This window comes from Callithrix jacchus, chromosome 18, assembly GCF_049354715.1.
Source record: "Callithrix jacchus isolate 240 chromosome 18, calJac240_pri, whole genome shotgun sequence".
Classification (NCBI taxonomy): Eukaryota; Metazoa; Chordata; class Mammalia; order Primates; family Cebidae; genus Callithrix; species Callithrix jacchus.
The window spans coordinates 12,574,743-12,594,119 of NC_133519.1; the positions used below are offsets into that span (position 1 = coordinate 12,574,743).

The following is a 19,377-nucleotide window of genomic DNA, read 5'->3' on the forward strand; positions in this document are numbered from 1 at the left end:
TCTTCAAACACCTTTACCTTATGACAACTATCACCTGAAGAAATAAGAAAACAAAGCCAGAAATATCTAACTCCCCAACCTCTGTTCTTAGTGAACATATTATTCCAGCTGCTTCTATTTACCACATTCTATCCTCAGGCAGGAATTTTGTCCATCACTCTTCCCTCTGCAGGGACACCTCTGCTTCTAGGTTTCATGAGTTTCTCTGTGTCTCCCTGAGCAGAGGCTCCATGGGGAGGTCAGGCTCCTCATCCCTTTGTTCCTGCTCCATGCCCATCTTCAGCTCCTACAGGCTGCTGACCTCACCTCAACTACTCTCAAGTGATACCAAATGAAAATCTCTGGGCACACTGAGGTGACAGGAGACTGATGTCCAAAGGCTCTTGCCTAAGCCTGAAGACTCAACACACGTTTTATGTAGCTTTCATCATCTTTGGTTTAGTCATTTGATCAGCTGTGTGTCTGCTCTGCTGCACAGTGAGCTACTCAATCAGAACCACATCTCTTTCATTTATGATTAGGTGCATCCACCATCCAATGGATTGTGTATCTATCACCATGCCCGCTCTGTAATATCCGTCTGTTTTTTAGAGAATAAAAGAAATTAAAGTAGGAACATAAAAAGAGAGGGAGAGAGCAAGAGAGGAGGGGAGAAAGAGAAGAAAACACGCCAATGACAACAAGCTTAAGAAATAGGTCCTTGGACAGTCTTGGGGCATCCCAGATCCTTCTCTTAGAAAAACTTACTCTCGGCTTTTTCCCTCCCTACCACCAGGACTCTGCAGCCTATAAGCAAGCAACATAGAACCTGGCGACAAGATCCTGTCCAGACCGTCTATGCACTAGAACTCCCTGAGACACCTGCCTCTTTCCCCAAGGTGTTCAGACAGATACTCTCTGAGCACCAAACATTAGTCACTAAGTGCCCGCCAGCTCAGGCCCAGGCAAAAGTGTTGGACCCCTGGTGTGACAGACAGAAAAGGAAGTAGAGGTGAGATTTTTTAGGAGAGGAAGTAGAAGTTGAGACTAGAAAAATTAGCCAGTTTCTGACTAGGGAGAGACTAGTATTCTCTGCCAAAGAATTTTTTGTTTATTCTGTGGACAACAGGTACATACGTATGTAAGCCCACAGGTGATCTCATTCTCCAACCTCCAATTCTTTGTCTTCCACCTCATGTGATCTGATCCTCTCAAACTTGACGGTGCATCAGAACCACCTGGGAGATACTAAAACCCTGATGCCTAGGCCAAGTCAACCAGTGTCTTGAGGCGTGGAACTTGGAGTTTTGTATTTTTTAAAAACTTCCCAGATGATGCCAATGTGCAGCCAAAGCTGAGAACTTCTGAGGTAGAGGGTTCTCTTTTTTCTCCAGAAATTTCACCCTCTCTGGTCTCCTGGCACCCGTCTTTTCTCTACCTCCCCCACCCCCATCTCCTGGTTTCTATATATGACTTGGGGAAATAATAAAACTTTCTTCAACTTTGTCTCCCCTACACACTCCTAGCAACTCAACCCCCCGTGAATGATTGGAGGTCCTACCCTTTCCTTAGCACTCCAGGCCCACCATGACCTGATCTTGGCTCACTACAACTTCCACCTCCCAGGCTCAAATGATTTTTGTGCCTCAGCCTCCCAAGTAGCTGGGACCACAGGCACACACCACCTTGCCCAGCTAATTTTTTTGTATTTTTAGTAGAGACAAGGTTTCCTTTAGCCAGACTGGTCTCAAACTCCTGATCCCAGGCAATCCTCCAGCCTCAGTCTCCCAAAGGGCTGGGATTACAGGTGTGAGCCACCACACCTGGTCTTAAATGTTCAATTATTAGCCAAAAAAAAAAAAAAAAAGAAAAAAAGAGAGCTACAAGTACATAAGAAAATATGGCCTACACAGGGGTAGGGTCCAGGGAGGTAGTCAAGAGAGATTGACCCTGAGGAAGTTTAAACATTGGACTTACTAGACAAAGATAAAAGCCAACTATTTTAAATGTGTTTAAAGTACCAAAATAAACTACATATTAAGAATTAAAAGAAAGCATAAAAATGTTGTCTTGCCAAATACAGAATAGCAATAAAGAAATAAAAAATATTCTTAACCAAATAGAAATTTGAGGCTTGAAAAATACAATAACTGAAATTTAAAATTGACCAGAAGAGCTCAACAGCAGGTTTTAACTAGAAGAACAAATCAGTGAACCTGAAGATAGGTCAATTGTAATTATCCGACCTGAGCAACAGAAATAAATAAAATTGAATAAAAATTAACAGAGCCACAGAAACCTGTGGGGAACCATCAAACACACCAACATATTTACAATAAGAATCCCAGACAAAGATGAGAGAAATAAAAAGACAGAAAGAATATTTGAAGGAATAATAGTTAATTACTTATCAAATTTGATGAAAAATCCTAATCTATGAATTTAAGAAGATCAACAAACTCCTAGCAGGATATAGTCAAAGAGCTCCACACCTAAACACATCATAGTACAAATGTCAAAAGACAAAGAGATAATTTTTAAAACAGCAAAAGAGGAAAGACCCAACAAATACAAGAAAGAATGTTAATAACATTAACAGCTGGTTTTGCATCAGAAACCATGGAGGACAGAAGGCAATCAGATAACATACTCAAAGTGCTGGGAAAAAAAAAGTAAACCAAGAGTTCTATATCCAGCAAAACCATTCTCCGAAAATTAAGACATTCCCAGATAAACAAAAATTGAGAAAATTTGTTTCTAGAAACCCTGCATTTCTTCAGTCTGAAATGAAATAACACTAGACAGTATTTCAAATTTTTATAAGAAATAGAATATTGGTAAAGACAACTACATGGGTAAATATAAAAGATGGTATAAATGCATTTTGTGCTTTTAAGTCTCTTTTTATCCAATCTGATTTGAAAGGCAACTGCATAAAAATACTTACAGAGCCACACTGATGGCCTTCTAATGCAAAGCTATGATTTATATGACAATAACAGCATATGGAAGGGGGAGGGAACAAACCAACATAGGAGCAAAGTTTTGCATACTATTGAAATTAAGTTGGTCTTGAACTGAGTTATATCACTATAAGTTAAAATGTTAATAACAACGCCAAGGAAACTGCTAAGAAAATAACTAAAAAAGTATAGCAAAATATATAACACGGAAATTAAAAGGGTACACTAGAAAATGCATGTTCAACAAATAACAAAGCCATAGTGAAGAAAAAGAGGGTCAAAGAAAGGTATAAAATATATAGAAAATGAATAGCAAATGGTAGACAGAATTTCTACCTTAGAAGTAATTACATTAATTGTAAATAGATTAAATACACCAATCAAAAGGTGAAGACTGCCAAAATGGATAAAATAGCATGAACTAACTATATGCTGTCTATAAGACACACACTTTAGGCTCAAAGACAAAATAGATCCAAAGTAAGAAGGTAGAAAAGCATACACCATGCATTGGTGATCAAGAGGTCTGGAGTGGCTACACTAATATTGAATAAAGTAGACTTTAAAATGAAATTAGTAATAGAGAGAAAGAGAACATTTTTTAATGATAAAAGGATCCATCCATTAAAGAAATAATTATTATACATACATATATACCTAAAAATGGAGTCCCAAATTACACGTAGCCAAGACTAACAAAATTGAAGGGGGAAATAGTCAACTCCTAAACAATTTAACAATAACAGCTGAAGCTTTCATGCTCCACTTTCATTAATGGAAGAACAACTAGGAAGAAAATCAACAAAAAATCTAAAGACTTTGACAACACTATAAACCAATTAGATCTAACAGACATCTTGATGAACATTCCAACCGCAATAGCAGAATACACATTTTTCTCAATTGCACACGGAACATGCTGCAGAGTAGACTGTGTCATAAAAGTAGTGTCATTAAATTTTAAAACACTGAAATCATGCAAAGTATCATTCCTAACCACAGTAGAATGAAACTAGAAAACAATAACAGAAAGAAAATTAGAAAATGTAGAAATGTCTTAATCAACAAATGAGTCCAAGAAGAAATCACAAAGGAAATTAGAAAATGTTTTGAGATGACTGAATACAAAAATAAAACATACCAGAAATTATGGGATCCAGCAAGCAAAATGCTCAGAGGGAAATATATGGCTGCAAACACCTACGTTAAGGAAGAAAAAAAAATCTCAAATCAATAACCTAACTTTCTGCCTTAAAACACTGAACGAAAGAGGAAACTAAACATAAAGTAGGAGGAAGGAAAGAATGAAGATTAAGTTCATAGCTGCATTATTCACGACAACCAAAAACTGGAGATGACTCAAATGTCCATCACTTGATGAATGAATAAATAAAATGTGATATATTCATAAAGAGGAATGGAGTTCTGATACATACTACAACATGGATAAATCTTAAACAATAGATTATGTGAAAGAACTAATGCAAAAGGTCATATATTATATGATTTTATTTATATGAAGTGTCCAGAGTAGGCAAGTCTATACAGGCAAAAAATTGATTAGTGGTTGCCAGAGGGGCAATGTGGAATGAGGAGTGACTACTAATGGGTGGTGATACAAAATAATTGCTGCATGAAAGGTAGGATTGCAACTCCCAGTGGACCTGAATGAGATGAAGGTAATCAGGCATCAGGCCTTCCTGGTTCCCTCTTGTCAGGCATCTTGGTGAGCGCACAGGAAGGTGATGAATGGATAGTCCCAAGGGTGTGCCTGGCTGTCACTTCCCTAGTTGTGAAAGCTGCAGCATGCCTAGGCTGTGCATCACACACCCTGCACAGGATAAAAGCACTCCTACCCTGGGTTCCATATCTGCAGTCTCCTCGGGAACAGCCTTCTCCTGCCTCCTCTGCACCCGGTAAGTGTCCAGCAGGGGACAGGGCTGGATCTGGGATGTTAGAACAGAAAGCTAAGGCCATAGCAGAAGAGACGGAAACAGAGAGGTTTGATACAAGGACCCAGAGACAGGGCTGCGAGAGGCCAGCACTGGGGGAAGGGGGCCAGGAGGAAGACCCTACAGGACCTGACAGCAATTCCATGACTTGCAAAGGCCACAGAACTCAGGATCCCCTCCCATTGTCTTTCTACTCAGACTGGCACATTTCCTGTAACATCCATTCTCCAGAATTCTTCTTCCCAAATGGGTGCATCTCCTAGGGGTTCTTTGGAGAAATAGAAACATGAATGCCCACTTAGACTGACATCAATCTGTCCCACGTGGAGAGCAGAGTGAGAGGCATCTGGCCTGTCCCAGAAACTCCACATCAGCCTCCCTCACACTCCTGCAGCTCTGGCCTCAGGGGGCATCTGGCCTTAGAGACATCGGTCTGTAGATTCTGAATTAACAAGTGGCTTTGTTTGTCCAGGAAGACTCAACTCCTGCCAAGATGTCCTGCCAGCAGAACCAGCAGCAGTGCCAGCCCCCACCCAAGTGCCCCTCACCCAAGTGCCCCCCAAAGAGCCCAGCACAGTGTCTGCCTCCAGCTTCCTCTGGCTGTGCCCCAATCTCCGGGGGCTGTGGCTCCAGCTCTGAGGGCGGCTGCTGCTTGAGCCACCACAGGCGCCACCACCGATGCCGGCGCCAGCGCTCTAACTCCTGTGACAGGGGCAGTGGTGAGCAAGGCGGGGGCTCTGGCTGCGGCCACAGTTCCGGGGGTTGCTGCTGATCCAGATCCTGAGGCCAAGATAAGCGATTTGGGAGGCAACAAGAATCCCAAGGGACGAGATAAGCGATTTTGGAGGAAACGAGAATCCCAAGGGACGAGGAACAGCCCCATCCTGATGCACACTTTCCCAGATACCCTCTTCTGACCCTTCACAGGCTGAGCTAGAGGTTTTCCTGTGCAGGATCTGAGCTCTCCCCAGAAGGCACTTCCTATTTTATGTCTAGGATGTCACATGTTTCCCTATCCCTGTACCTGCCAAGGATTGGCAGTGCTTGTGTCTGACTTCATCAAAAAATAAAGCTTCTTGTCTTCATTACCACTGGTGTCTCACTGGGCATTACACTCTGTCTCTCTCCTCAGCTCCTTGGCTAGTACTGCCCAGCTCGGGAGCCAAACCTTAGCTCTGCACAGGAAAACCCAGTACATCTGACCCCACTGCACTGATGGAAGGGAAGGGGAGAGTTTTATGTTGTTGTGAGAGGGAGAGAACGATATGGGTTGTGTTGGTTTGAGGCCCTGAAATTCAACCTCGAACTCAAAGAGGGTATCAGTGCTAAAATGGACTTTTCCTGTGAAATCTGAGAGGACATTAATATTATTGAGGAATTTTCAGTGTGTGAAAGAAGACCACTAGTTTGTTTTGTTGGGCTGTTTCTGGGGTGCTAACTAAGAAATAAGAAATCAAGATGCAGAGACACAGAAACTAGGCAGAGGAGAAGCAGAATCAAAAGACAGAGGAAGGAGATGTAGGCCTCGAGAAGAAGTATAACTCAGTGAATGAATGAAAATCCAGGGAGAGAGACGAAAGCTGAAAGTGTTGCTTAAATATATGAGGTAATGGAACAGAGATGTGGCTGGGAATTCAGTCAACGAGATGATTGGAATGTGCAAAGTGAGAATTTTAGGAAAAAGAAAAAGGCAGAAAGTGAGTAGTGCTGCTGGAATTATTGATAGATACACCCAAAGAAGTAAATATGTATTAATTTTGTAACTACATGACCTTGACATCAACACATAGAAGTTACGACCTCAATGGAGTCACATGTCTTGGCCTAAATTGTGAGACTCAGATGCTCCTGGGGTTGAAGGAATGTTTTTTTAATGTGAACCAAGAATAACATCTCACTTTCACTGCCAGAAAGCCAGAGAAGTGTCACACTGAGCTAAAGTCAAATTACAAATATTAAGAGAAGTCGACATGAGGGCTAAGTAGAGCAGGTGGGGGCTGCATTAAAAATAAAGATGGATAATCTTATAAGTTCATTGAACTAAAAAAAGATTTGTCAAATTCTGTAAATTAATTCTTAAAATTTAGGGATCAAAAAGACCCTGAGGCCCGGCATGGTGACTCACACCTGTAATACCAGGATTTTGGAAGGCTGAGGCAAGTGGATCACTTGAGGTCAGGAGTTCAAGACCAGCCTGGCCAACATGGTGAAATCCTGTCTCTAGTCTCTACTAAAAATACAAAAAATTAGCTGGCCGTGGTGGTGTACGCCTTTAATTCTAGCTACTCAGGAGGCTGAGGCAAGAGAATAGCTTGAACCAGGAAGCAGAAGTTACAGAGGTTGTGACAAAGTGAAACTCCATCTCCAAAAAAAAAAACAAAAAACAAAAACCCAGAGAGAGGTTTAATATCAGATATTCAGAAATGCACCAACGGGTATTAAAAAAAACCAAAAACCTAAAACCTTTGTTGAAATTGAAATTGAAACAGGAGGCACAGATTTGGGCCATTGGTTTAAGTTCGGTTTGAAATCACTGAAGAGCTCTCAGCCAGGTACAGTGAAAGGGGTGAAAGGCCTGGCACCCAGGGAAGAGTGTACCATGCCTGATGTAGCCTACAAGGCTCTACACCTGGAATGTGAGCAATACTCACATGCAGACCCAGCATCTCTGTGCAGACCTGGAAGCAGCATGCCACAGGCTGGACATAAGTGGAGAATCAGAGCCTGCCACCTGACAGGGGCTGCAGAACAAGCTTGCTGGCCCAGAGCCCCTCATTCCACTGCACTGAAGAGTGAGGGGTTCTGGCTGTGACTGAATCTAATCTGAGTGGAGAGAAGACACAGCAGAGCTGTGGGGAAAGCTCCCGTGTGAGGCCCCTAGGAAATGGGCCTCGCCATACAGTGAGCTTGAGCCCGGACACAGATGCCTCATTGGGGGAGTCGAGCTGAGGGAAAGCAGGAACCAAGAGAGGGACTATGCTATTCAAAATAATTAACAGACATTACTTTATGGATATGAGAACTTGGGAGGCATTGTGTTCATTTTCGGTTCCTTATGGCTTATTGCTTCATTGTGTTCATTTTTGGATCCTTGCTACATTAGTTGTAAAATATTAACTTCAGTATTTACAATTGTTAAGTTTTTACTGGGTGTAACTTACTTACCTTGTGACTTAACTTCAGTATTTACAATTGTTAAGTATTTACTGGGCATAACTTACTTACCTTGTGACTTCTAGATAATTGAAGATTGTTATCCGAGTTACTGGTTGTTCTGATAATATTGATAATCAGCATTGCCTACTTTGCCCTTGACCTTTTAAATCAGTATCTGTTCCTTTTTCTAGTTCCCCAGAATTGTTTTCTGTTTCTTTTGTTATTTAAGAAATGCTTTGATCTGACGTGAACAACATTAAGTAGAAAAGTATATCATGGAACCTACTGCACAAATAAAATTGCTGCTTGGCATAGCCTAATCAGTCCTCCAGACCCCGCTCTTTTCTTTCTCCTATTTTTCTGCGCACGCTCTCTTCCAGGTTTGGGACCCTCTCGCTGGACGAGATTCCTGGGCTCACGTTCAGTTCACAACACAGAGCCAACACATAAAATAACTTGCTGGCAAACCAGTGAGATCCTGGGAATCTAGAAGTATAAAACGATCTCTCAGAAATGGAGCCCAATAAGGGAGTTTCCAGCAGTGGAGAAAACAGATGCCGCAAACCTCATCTGGCAATACCAAGTCCTGAGCCCTGGACCCATTTATTCACTCGACACATTTTCATTGAGCACTGATTATGTCCCTAGTAGGCACTAGGGACACAGCAGGGAATCAGAGAGACAAAGTTCCTTCTCTTGGGAATTCACATTCAAAACTGGTCCAAAGGAGACAGTTCCCAATTTTGCATGCATGGCAGAGTGAAACACAGGGGCCCTCTCCTCAGTTGGCCTCTCAACCTCTGGAGGTGAGTGGACACTGGTGTTTATTTAATAAACCCAGAGAAGACACTCAGCCTAGGCAAAATATTGAGGCACAGAGATAGGGACTTTGGTGACAAAAAGAAAGGACATCAAATATTTGCCAGCTTCCACATCAAAAGACAACAGCCAGGAAAGAAGAGGGGATACATCATGAATACCAAGGGGGCAAAGCTATTGCACAAGCAGGCCTCTCTCCGCATGCCCTTCCCCAATTCCTTCCCTCACTCCACAGCCCCGTGAATAAACCTCTTCTCACAGGTGCTCTTTCATCCCGTGAATATTACCTATTTCATCATCTAATGGAGATTTCATCACTTATAAGCCTCCCCGTAACAGGATAACGAGACACAAAATTTTCATCAATGTTTATAAAAGACAATAACATTTTGTGATCATTTTAATTAATATTTTTGATTTAAAAGATTTGTCCCATTTTTAAATGTGGTGTTTCAGAAGCAATGCATCTCTAATGTGATAGTAAAATGCAATGCAAAAATACTACATAGTTTATGTCATTGCAATTTGCAAAATCCTGTTCAATCACTGCCCATTCAGTGTTCACAAGCTTCCCCATTGTTGGCCTCATTATCACCACATCCAAGAAGTATTATTCACAGCGAGTCTAATTTCCCTTTGCCACCCCAGCTAAGGTGGATCACTCCCTCCCTGAAACTACTCTGGAGCTCTTAGAGTAAATACCATAGTCACTAAGATACTGACGCAATGGCCCTCAGATGTACTTTAATTTGTAAACTGTGTCCTCACAGCCTCTATAGACTTCCTGTCTCTTTCTCTGATTTTGCCCCTCATGTCTTTTGTCCATTGTGCCTCTATCACTTTATAGCTCCCTACCACCATACCAGTTGCTATCTGGGGAAGCAGGATTCAAACTCAGGAATGTCTGAGGCCAAAATGAATGCTCTGAACAAGCCAATTAACCTGCCCTCCACTCTGCCTTAGATTCCCCCAGGGTGCCTCCATCTCCAGCATTGTCTCTTTCTCCTGGTGAGGACACCTGGGTTCTATTGGCTCCTGTCAGTATCATCATCTAGGCTGGCTGCCCCACAACAGATCAAGGATTTATACCTCTGCTCCCACTACTTGTACAAATGATATTGTCAAAGGCCAGTGATCTCATCTCACCTCTCATCCCCAAATGACAGCATGTGGCAGCATCTAGACACATTTTCTCCATCAGAGTCACTCCAAGTAAAAGGGGTTTGACATCCAAAGGGTCTGACCTTGAGCCCAAGGACATTCCACACCCCTGTATTTCTGTATACTTACCACATGGGATCATGCTTATTTTCTTATTTGTCTGACTGCCCCACTGCACTGTGAGCTACTCAAGAACAGAGAACAAACCTTATTCATTTCTAACTCTCCCATGTATAGCAAAATGCCTGGTGTGCCATATCAGTGCAACACATCTCATTTGAATAGTTGAATAAATGGATGAGTGAATGAATGAAAAAATTAAAATGACAGGCCTGTAGGAAGGCTGAGTCACAGGACTTTCAAGAATCCAGTAACTTTCCTCACAAGAAAACTCTTAGCATCTGCCCTAGAAGATAAAGAGGGCCTAGTAATAGAGATTACAGCTGTTTAGCCCAACATATTCCAAAGAAAGAAAGAAGGAATGACAGGATAGGGGAAAATATAGGGAAAGGGGAAGGGAATGGGGAAGGAATAAAGAGGGAGGGGGCAGGGAGGGAAGGAAAAAGGCAGGAGGGCAGGAAGGAAGAAGGGAAGGAATGAGGGGAGGAATGACAAAAAGTAAAATAAGAGATGGTAGGCCTACAGAAAATTTAGAGGACAGATATTTGGACGGCTTGGGGGCTCCCTGGATCCTTTCCATCAGTAAGGCTCTCTTCCCGTTCCCCTTTTACTCCCAACCACCACAACATTGAGGGCTTCACATCTTCCTGTGTTACCTGTGTCTCTACCGGGAACCCGAAGATAATGTTCAGAACCCAGATTGTCTTGGCTGCTTGCCATGGTCATGCTAATGGTTTGGGGATGTGAAGATCCTAAACTGAAAAGAAGCTGTGTTCTGCAGGGAATGAAGAAGATCTTTTTGTTTTTTGATTGTCATTTACATGTATTTTATACAGCCTGATTAAAATGCACCTCAAAGGGCCAAACCTGAGCCACTATACCACCTGTCCCCATCATTCCCACGGACACTACTATGTCCTGAAATTATGCAGATTTATCCAGCCAGGCCTGGTTCTCCTGTCACCTGACCTCGCAGGACCTTAGAAAGCCGGAGATCTAAGGGTGGCACTCCTGAAAGAGATGATTCTCAGAGACTTGACCTTTGCTCTGGGCAAGTGGCAGGGGTGTGGTCCTCCAGCCAAGCCTCTGTCATCACAGGACACCTGCTCAGCACCTGCTCAGCCTCAAATCTGTGAAGCTCTTGCTCTGATGACAAATGGAGGGGCCAAAAAGTGGGAGTTCCACATGGAGAGGAAGAAAGGTTGATGGGCACCATTACCAAGACAAGTATGGAGCCTCCCAAGCCAGGCATCAGGGGTGGGGCTGTGGAGAGGCCCATAAGCAGACATCTGCCGCATTCCATGAGACAGAAGAAGGGACCCCCCCACTACAGTTCTGGGGTGTTTTGAAACTTTAGAACTTACTCCCCTGATTGTTATATTCCAAAGACTAGAGATTTTACTCCTAAGAAGCAAAAGTGGCCACCCAGCTATGTTCGGCTTCACAGCCTAGGTACCATGTAAAAGTACTTGGTCCATCTTTCTTAAGTGCCTACTGAAGAAACCTGAAACAATATGAGTAAAATGACCACTCAGGAGTAATTCTGGGGATGATTCTGAAAATACCTCTTAGCCAGAGTCAGGGACCATGTGCTGGAGGCAGGGAAAGGCTGCAGAGGATATTAAAATCTGTACCCACCCTCTTCCCATCCACACTCAGAGCCACCCTCTTCCTTACAGCCCAGTGCATTTATGCTCCTACAGGCATTGCGATGTACTTAAGGAGGCAAACTCTTAGGCAGAATAAGAAGAGAAAAATTACACCTGGCTGGGCACAGTGGCTCACGCCTGTAATCGCAGCACTTTGGGAGGCCGAGGCAGGTGGATCATGAGGTCAAGAGATCAAGACCATCCTGGCCAACATGGTGAAACCCCATCTCTACTAAAAATACAAATATTAGCTGGGCATGGTGGCATGCACCTGTAGTTCAAGCTACTCAGGAGGCTGAGGCAGGAGAATTGCTTGAACCCAGGAGGCAGAGATTGCAGTGAGTCGAGATCTCACCACTGCACTCCAGCCTGGCACTTGGCAAAGGAGTGAGCCTCTGTCTCAAAAGAAAAAAAAAAAGAAAATTGGAGGAGGAAGATCCAAGATGGCCTTCAGGAGCAGCTCAGGATTGCAGCTCCCAGTGAAAGCACAGAGGGTGAGTGGATGCCACATTTCCAGACTGATCTTTATTGCCCACAGACCAGGAGATTCCCAGGCAGAGGAGCCCCACAGGTTGCCAGTGTGGCTGTTTTGGCCAGTGTGGCTGTTTCAGCTGGCATGGCTGTTTTGCCAGTGCCCTGGTGTGGTGGCTCTTCATACAAAATACACTGGTCTGGTTCCCTTTAAAGCTGACAATTGGAGCTCCGAGGCAGATTCACCCATTCATCTGATTAACCAGGAGTCTGAAACAGGGAGCCAAGGCAGGAGATTCCCTGGCAGTGCCGTTGTTTCAGCCAGCGCAGTGGGTCACCACATGGGAAATCACACAGATCCCAGCACCCTTTCAGCAGGTGAGTGGAACACCTGGGAGAGAGTAAACTGTTCAACTTAAAAAAAAAAGGCTCTGAGGCAGGGAGCCAGGTGATCAGGCTCAGCAGGTTACACCCCCACAAAAACAAACAAGCAAAAACAGCAATTGGAAACGCTCAGGGTTGAGAGTTTCACAGCAAGCACAGCCGAACCCGGGATGGTCCAGCTCTGTGGGGGAGGGGCGTCCACCATTACCGAGGCACTCCACCCCTACAGAGGTAGTCCACCATTGCCGAGGCAGCCTGTCATTGCTGAGGCAACCCACCATAACAGAGAGAGTCTGCCATTACAGAGGCGGGCCACTATTGCTGAGGCAGTTCTAACCACACCCATATAAACAGGACTGCAGGGAAGTTCACACGGCAGCAGAAAGGAACCCATAGCAACTCAGCAAAGCCTCTGCAGGCAGACAGTGACTATGCTGCCTCCTTGCTGGGCAGGGCAGCACTGAAAAAAAAAAAGGCAGCAGCACAACGGATGCTCATAAATAAAGCCCTAACTCCCTGGGACAGAGCACCTGGGGAAAAAAAGGGGGTTTATGAGTTCTGCTGCAGCAGACTTAAACGTACCTGCCTAGCAGCTCTGAATTAACACCAGAGCTCACAGCTCAGCATTTGAGCTCCTATAAAGAACAGACTGTCTCCTCAAGCAGCTCCCTGACCCCCATATATCCAAAGAGTCACCTCACAAAGGACTGATGAGACTGACATTTGGCGGACATCATTCTGGGACAAAGATAGCAGAAGAAGAAACTGGTAGCAACCCTTACTGTTCTGCAGCTGCTGCAGGTGATCTCCAGGCAAGCAGGGCCTGGAGTGGACCTCAGCAGTCCCACAGCAGATTGGCCAGACTGTTAGAAGGAAAACTAAGAAACAGAAATAACTTCATCATCAACAATCTGGATGTCCACTCAGAGACCTAATATGAAAATCAGCAACTACACAGACAACAGGTGGATAAATCCACAAAGATGGGAAGAAACCAGTGCAAAAAAGAGGAAAACACCCGAAACCAGAACACCTCTCCTCCTGCAAGGAATCACAACTCCTCACCAGCAAGGGAACAAAGCTGGATGGAGAATGAGTGTGATGAAATGACAGACTCAGACTTCAGAAGGTGGGTAATGAGAAACTTCTGTGAGCTAAAAGAACATGTTTTAACTCAATGCAAAGAAACTAAGAACCTTGAAAAAAGATTTGAGGAAATGATAACAAGAATGGACAACTTAGAGAGGAATATGAGTGAATTGATGGAGCTGAAAAACACAACATGAGAACTTCACGAAGCATGCACAAGTTTCAACAGCCGAATTGACCAAGCAGAAGAAAGGATATCAGAGGTCTAAGATCAACTCAATGAAATAAAATGAGAAATAGAGAAAAAAGCGCAAAAAGGAATGAACAAAGTCTCCAAGAAATGTGGGACTATGTGAAGAGACCTAATCTACGTTTGATAGGTGTACCTGAATGTGACGAAGAGAATGAATCCAAGCTGGAAAATACTCTTTAGGATATTATCCAGGAAAACTTCCCCACCCTAGCAAGGCAGGCCAATATTCAAGTCCAGGAAATACAGAGAATGCCACAAAAATATTCCTCTAGAAGAGCAACCCCAAGGCACATAATCAACAGATTCACCAGGGTTGAAACGAAGGAGAAAATGCTAAGGGCAGCCAGAGAGAAAGGTCAGGTCACCCACAGAGGGAAGCCCATCAGACTCACAGCAGATCTCTTGGCAGAAACCCTACAAGCCAGAAGAGAGTGGGGGCTGATATTTAACATCCTTAAGGAAAATAACTTTCAACCCAGAATTTCATATTCAGCCAAACTATGCTTCATAAGTGAAGGAAAAATAAAATCATTTGTGAACAAGCAAGTACTCAGAGATTTGGTCACCACCAGGCCTGCTTTACAAGAGCTCCTGAAAGAGGCACTACACATAGAAAGGAACAACAAGTACCAGCCACTCCAAAAACATACCAAATGGTAAAGAGCATCAACAAAATGAAGAATCTGCTCAACTAATGGGCAAAACGGCCAGCTAGCATCAAAATGGCAGTATCAAATTCACACATAACAGTATTAATCCTAAGTGTAAATGGGCTAAATGCATCAACCAAAAGACACAGACTGGAAAATTGGATAAAAAGCCAAAACCCATCAGTGTGCTGTATCTAGGAAACCCATCTCACATGCAAGGATACACAAAGCCTCAAAATAAAGGGATGGAGGAAGATTTGCCGAGCAAATGGAGAGGAAAAAAAAAAAAAAAAAAAAAGCAGGAGCTGCAATTTTCACCTCTGATAAAATAGACTTTAAAGCAACAAAGATCAAAAGAGACAAAGAAGGACATTACATAATGGTAAAAGGACCAAAACAACAAGAGGAGCTAACGGTCCTAAATATATACGGATCCAATACAGGAGCACCCAGATACATAAGGCAAGTTCTTAACGACTTACAAAGAGACTTAGACTCCCACACAATAATAGTGGGAGACTTTAACACCCCGCTGTCTATATTAGACAGATCAACCAGACAGAAAATTAACAAGTTTATCCAGGACTTGAACTCGGACCCGGAACAAGAAAACCTGATAGACATTTACAGAACTGTCCACCTCAAATCCACAGAATATACAGTCTTCTTAGCACCACATCACACCTACTCGAAAATTCACCACATAATTGGAAGTAAATCACTCCTCAGCAAATGAAAAAGAATGAAAATCATAACAAACAGTCTCTTAGACCACAGGGCAATCAAGTTAGAACTAAGAATTCAGAGACTAACTCAGAACCGCACAGCTTCATGGAAACTGAACAACTGGCTCTTGAATGTTGACTGGATAAACAATGAAATAAAGGCAGAAATAAAGAAGTTCTTCGACACCAACGAGAATGAAGACACAACATACCAGAATCTCTGGGGCACATTTAAAGCAGTCTCTATAGGAAAATATAGAGCAATAAGTGCCCACATGAGAAGAAAGGAGAGATCCAAAATTGACACCCTATTGTCAAAAGTGAAAGAGCTAGAGGAGCAAGATCAAAACAACTCAAAACCTAGCAGAAGACAAGACATAACTAAGATCAGAGCAGAATTGAAGGAGATAGAGACATGAAAAACCCTTCAAAAAATCAGTAAATCCAGGAGGTGGTTTTTTGAAAAGATCAATAAAATAGACCACTAGCCAGCCTGATAAAAAAGTAAAGAGAGAAAAACCATATAGATGCAATAAAAAAATGATGGGTGCAGTAGCTCAAGCCTGTAATCCCAGCACTTTGGGAGGCCGAGGGGGGTGGATCACGAGGTCAAGAGATCGAGACCATCTTGGTCAACATCGTGAAACCCTGTCTCTACTAAAAATACAAAAAATTAGCTGGGCATGGTGGCGCATGCCTGTAATTCCAGCTACTCAGGAGGCTGAGGCAGGAGAATTGCCTGAACCCAGGAGGCGGAGGTTGTGGTGAGCCAAGATTGCACCATTGCACTCCAGCCTGGGTAACAGGAGCGAAACTCCATCTCAATATAAATAAATAAATAAATAAAAACGATAAAGGGGAAATCACCACAGATCCCACAGAAATTCAAACCATCATTAGAGAATATTACAAATAACTCTATGCACATAAACTAGCAAACCTGGAAGAAATGGATAAATTCCTGGACACTTGCATCCTCCCAAGCCTAAACCAGGAAGAAGTCGAAACCATGAATAGACCAATTACAAGATCTGAAGTTGAGGCAGCAATTAAGACCCTACCACACACAAAAAAGCCCAGGTCCAGATGGGTTCACAGCTGAATTCTACCAGACACACAAAGAGGAACTGTTACCATTCCTTCTGAAACTATTCCAAATAATCCAAAAAGAGAGAATCCTTCCCAAATAATTTTATGAGACCAACATCATTCTGATACCAAAACCTGGCAGAGACTCAACAAGAGAAGAAAACTTCAGGCCAATATCCATGACGAACATAGACGCAAAAATCTTCAAAAAATACTGGCAAGCTGATTGCAACAGCACATCAAAAAGCTTATCCACCATGATCAAGTAGGATTCATCCTGGGGATGCAAGGCTGGTTCAACATATGCAAGTCTATAAACGTAATTCACCACGTAAACAGAACCAAAAACAAAAGCCACATGACTATCTCAATTGATGCAGAGAAGGCCTTTAACAAAATTCAACAGCTCTTTATGCTAAAAACCCTCAATAAACTTGGTATTGACAGAACATATCTCAAAATAATAAAAGCTATTTACAACAAACCAACAGCCAATATCATACTGAATGGGCAAAAACTGTAAGCATTTTCTTTGAAATCTGGCACTAGACAAGGATGCCCTCTCTCACCACTCCTGTTCAATATAGTACTGGAAGTTCTAGCCAGAGCAATCAGGCAAGAAGAAGAAATAAAGGGTATTTATTAATTAGGAAATTTATCAAATAGGAAAGGAGGAAGTCAATCATGTCTCTATTTGCAGACGACATGATAGTATATTTAGAAGACCCCATCATCTCAGCCCCAAATCTCCTGAAACGATAAGCAACTTCAGCAAAGTCTCAGGATACAAAATCAATGTGCAAAAATCACACGCATTCCTATACACCAATAACAGACTTAAAGAGAGCCAAATCAAGAACAAACTGCCATTCACAATTGCTACAGAGAGAATAAAATACCTAGGAATACAACTAACAAGGAATGTGAAGGACCTCTTCAAGGAGAACTACAAACCACTGCTCAACGAAATAAGAGAGGACACAAACAGATGGAGAAACATTCCATGTTCATGGTTAGGAAGAATCAATATCATGAAAATGGCCATACTGCCCAAAGTAATTTACAGATTCAATACTATCCCCATCAAGCTACCAATGACCTTCTTCACAGAACTGAAAAACACCACCTTAAACTTTATATGGAATCAAAAGAGAGCCCGCATAGCCAAGTCAATTCTAAGTAAAAAGAACACAGCGGGAGGCGTCGCAATACCAGACTTCAAACTATACTACAAGGCTACAGTAATCAAAACAGCATGGTACTGGTACCAAAACAGAGCTATAGACTAATGAAACAGAACAGAGGCCTCGGAGGCAACACAACATATCTACAACCATATGATCTTTGATAAACTTGACAAAAAAAGCAACGGGGAAAGGATTCCCTGTTTAATAAATGGTGTTGGGAAAACTGGCTAGCTATGTGCAGAAAGCAGAAACTGGACCCCTTCCTGACACCTTACACTAAAATCAACTCCAAATGGATTAAAGACTTAAACATAAGACCTAACACCACAAAAATCCTAGAAGAAAATCTAGGCAAAACCATCCAGGACATAGAAATAGGCAAGGACTTCATGACCAAAACACTAAAAGCATTAGCAACGAAAGCCAAAATAGACAAATGGGACCTAATCAAACTCCACAGCTTCTGCATGGCAAAAGAAACAGTCATTAGAGTGAATCGGCAACCAACAGAATGGGAAAAAATTTTTGCAATCTACCCATCTGACAAAGGGCTGATATCCAGAATCTACAAAGAACTCAGATTCACAAGAAGAAAACAAGCCCATTCAAAAGTGAGCAAAGGATATGAACAGACACTTTACAAAAGAAGACATACATGAGGCCAACAAACATATGAAAAAATGCTCATCATCACTGATCATTAGAGAGATGCAAATCAAAACTACATTGAGATACCATTTCACGCCAGTTAGAATGGCAATCATTAAAAAATCTGGAGACAACAGATGCTGGAGAGGATGTGGAGAAAAAGGAACACTTTTACACTGTTGGTGGTAGTGTAAACTAGTTCAGCCATTGTGGAAGACAGTGTGGCGATTCCTCAAGGCCTTAGAAATAGAAATTCCAATTGACCCAGCCATCCCATTACTGGGTATATATCCAAAGGACTATAAATCGTTCTCCTCTAAGGACACATGCACACGAATGTTCATTGCAGCACTGTTTACAATAGCAAAGACCTGGAACCAACCCAAATGCCCATCGATGATAGACTGGACAGGGAAAATGTGGCATATATACACCATGGAATATTATGCAGCAATCAAAAACGATGAGTTTGTGTCCTTTGTAGGGACATGGATGAACCTGGAGACCATCATTCTCAGCAAACTGATGCAAGAACAGAAAATGAAACACCACATGTTCTCACTCATAGGTGGGTGTTGAACAATGAGAACACATGGACACAGGGAGGGGAGCACTACACACTGGGGTCTGTTGGAGGGAAATAGGGGAGGGACAGAGGGGGTGGGGAGTTGGGGACAGATAACAGGAGGAGAAATGCCAGATATAGGTGAAGGGGAGGAAGGCAGCAAATCACACTGCCACATGTGTACCTATGCAACTACCTTGCATATTCTTCACATGTACCCCAAAACCTAAAATGCAATTTAAAAAAAAGGAAAGGTTTCAAGTACTCTGTAATATGCAAATTTTACATGGTCAGGAAGATGAGAAAAGACATCCCTGAGAAAGTGCAGCTTGACCCCAAGGTTGAGTAGGAGTTAATAACAAAGCAGTGAGGGAAGACTTTTCAATTCAGAAACAAGAGCACAGGCAGGGCTCTGCTGGGGGAGGAGGAGTGGGGGAGGAGGGGAGGAGAACAGCAAGTGTAAGGGACTGATAGAGAGCGAGAATTGAAGCAGAAATGGGCAGAAGGGCCTGGGGGC

At 42.8% G+C, this 19,377-nt stretch overlaps 2 protein-coding genes across 5 annotated transcripts in view; one reads left to right on the top strand and one right to left on the bottom strand.

Moving 5' to 3' along the window:
- Nucleotides 1-19,377, bottom strand: part of LOC103788982 (uncharacterized) — an 870,763-nt gene that overhangs the window by 210,768 nt on the left and 640,618 nt on the right. The window lies entirely within an intron of this gene.
- On the top strand, nucleotides 4,811-5,982 carry LOC100407762 (late cornified envelope protein 3D). Of its 2 annotated transcripts, none has more exons than XM_008984407.5 (2): nucleotides 4,811-4,858; nucleotides 5,367-5,982. In XM_008984407.5, the coding sequence occupies exon 2, from the start codon at nucleotides 5,388-5,390 to the stop codon at nucleotides 5,664-5,666; it is 279 nt and encodes a 92-aa protein (XP_008982655.1). In that variant the 5' UTR covers nucleotides 4,811-4,858; nucleotides 5,367-5,387; the 3' UTR covers nucleotides 5,667-5,982. The 2 variants fall into 2 exon arrangements, with proteins under 2 accessions (XP_008982655.1, XP_035135793.1); XM_035279902.3 differs by having other exon boundaries at nucleotides 5,371-5,982.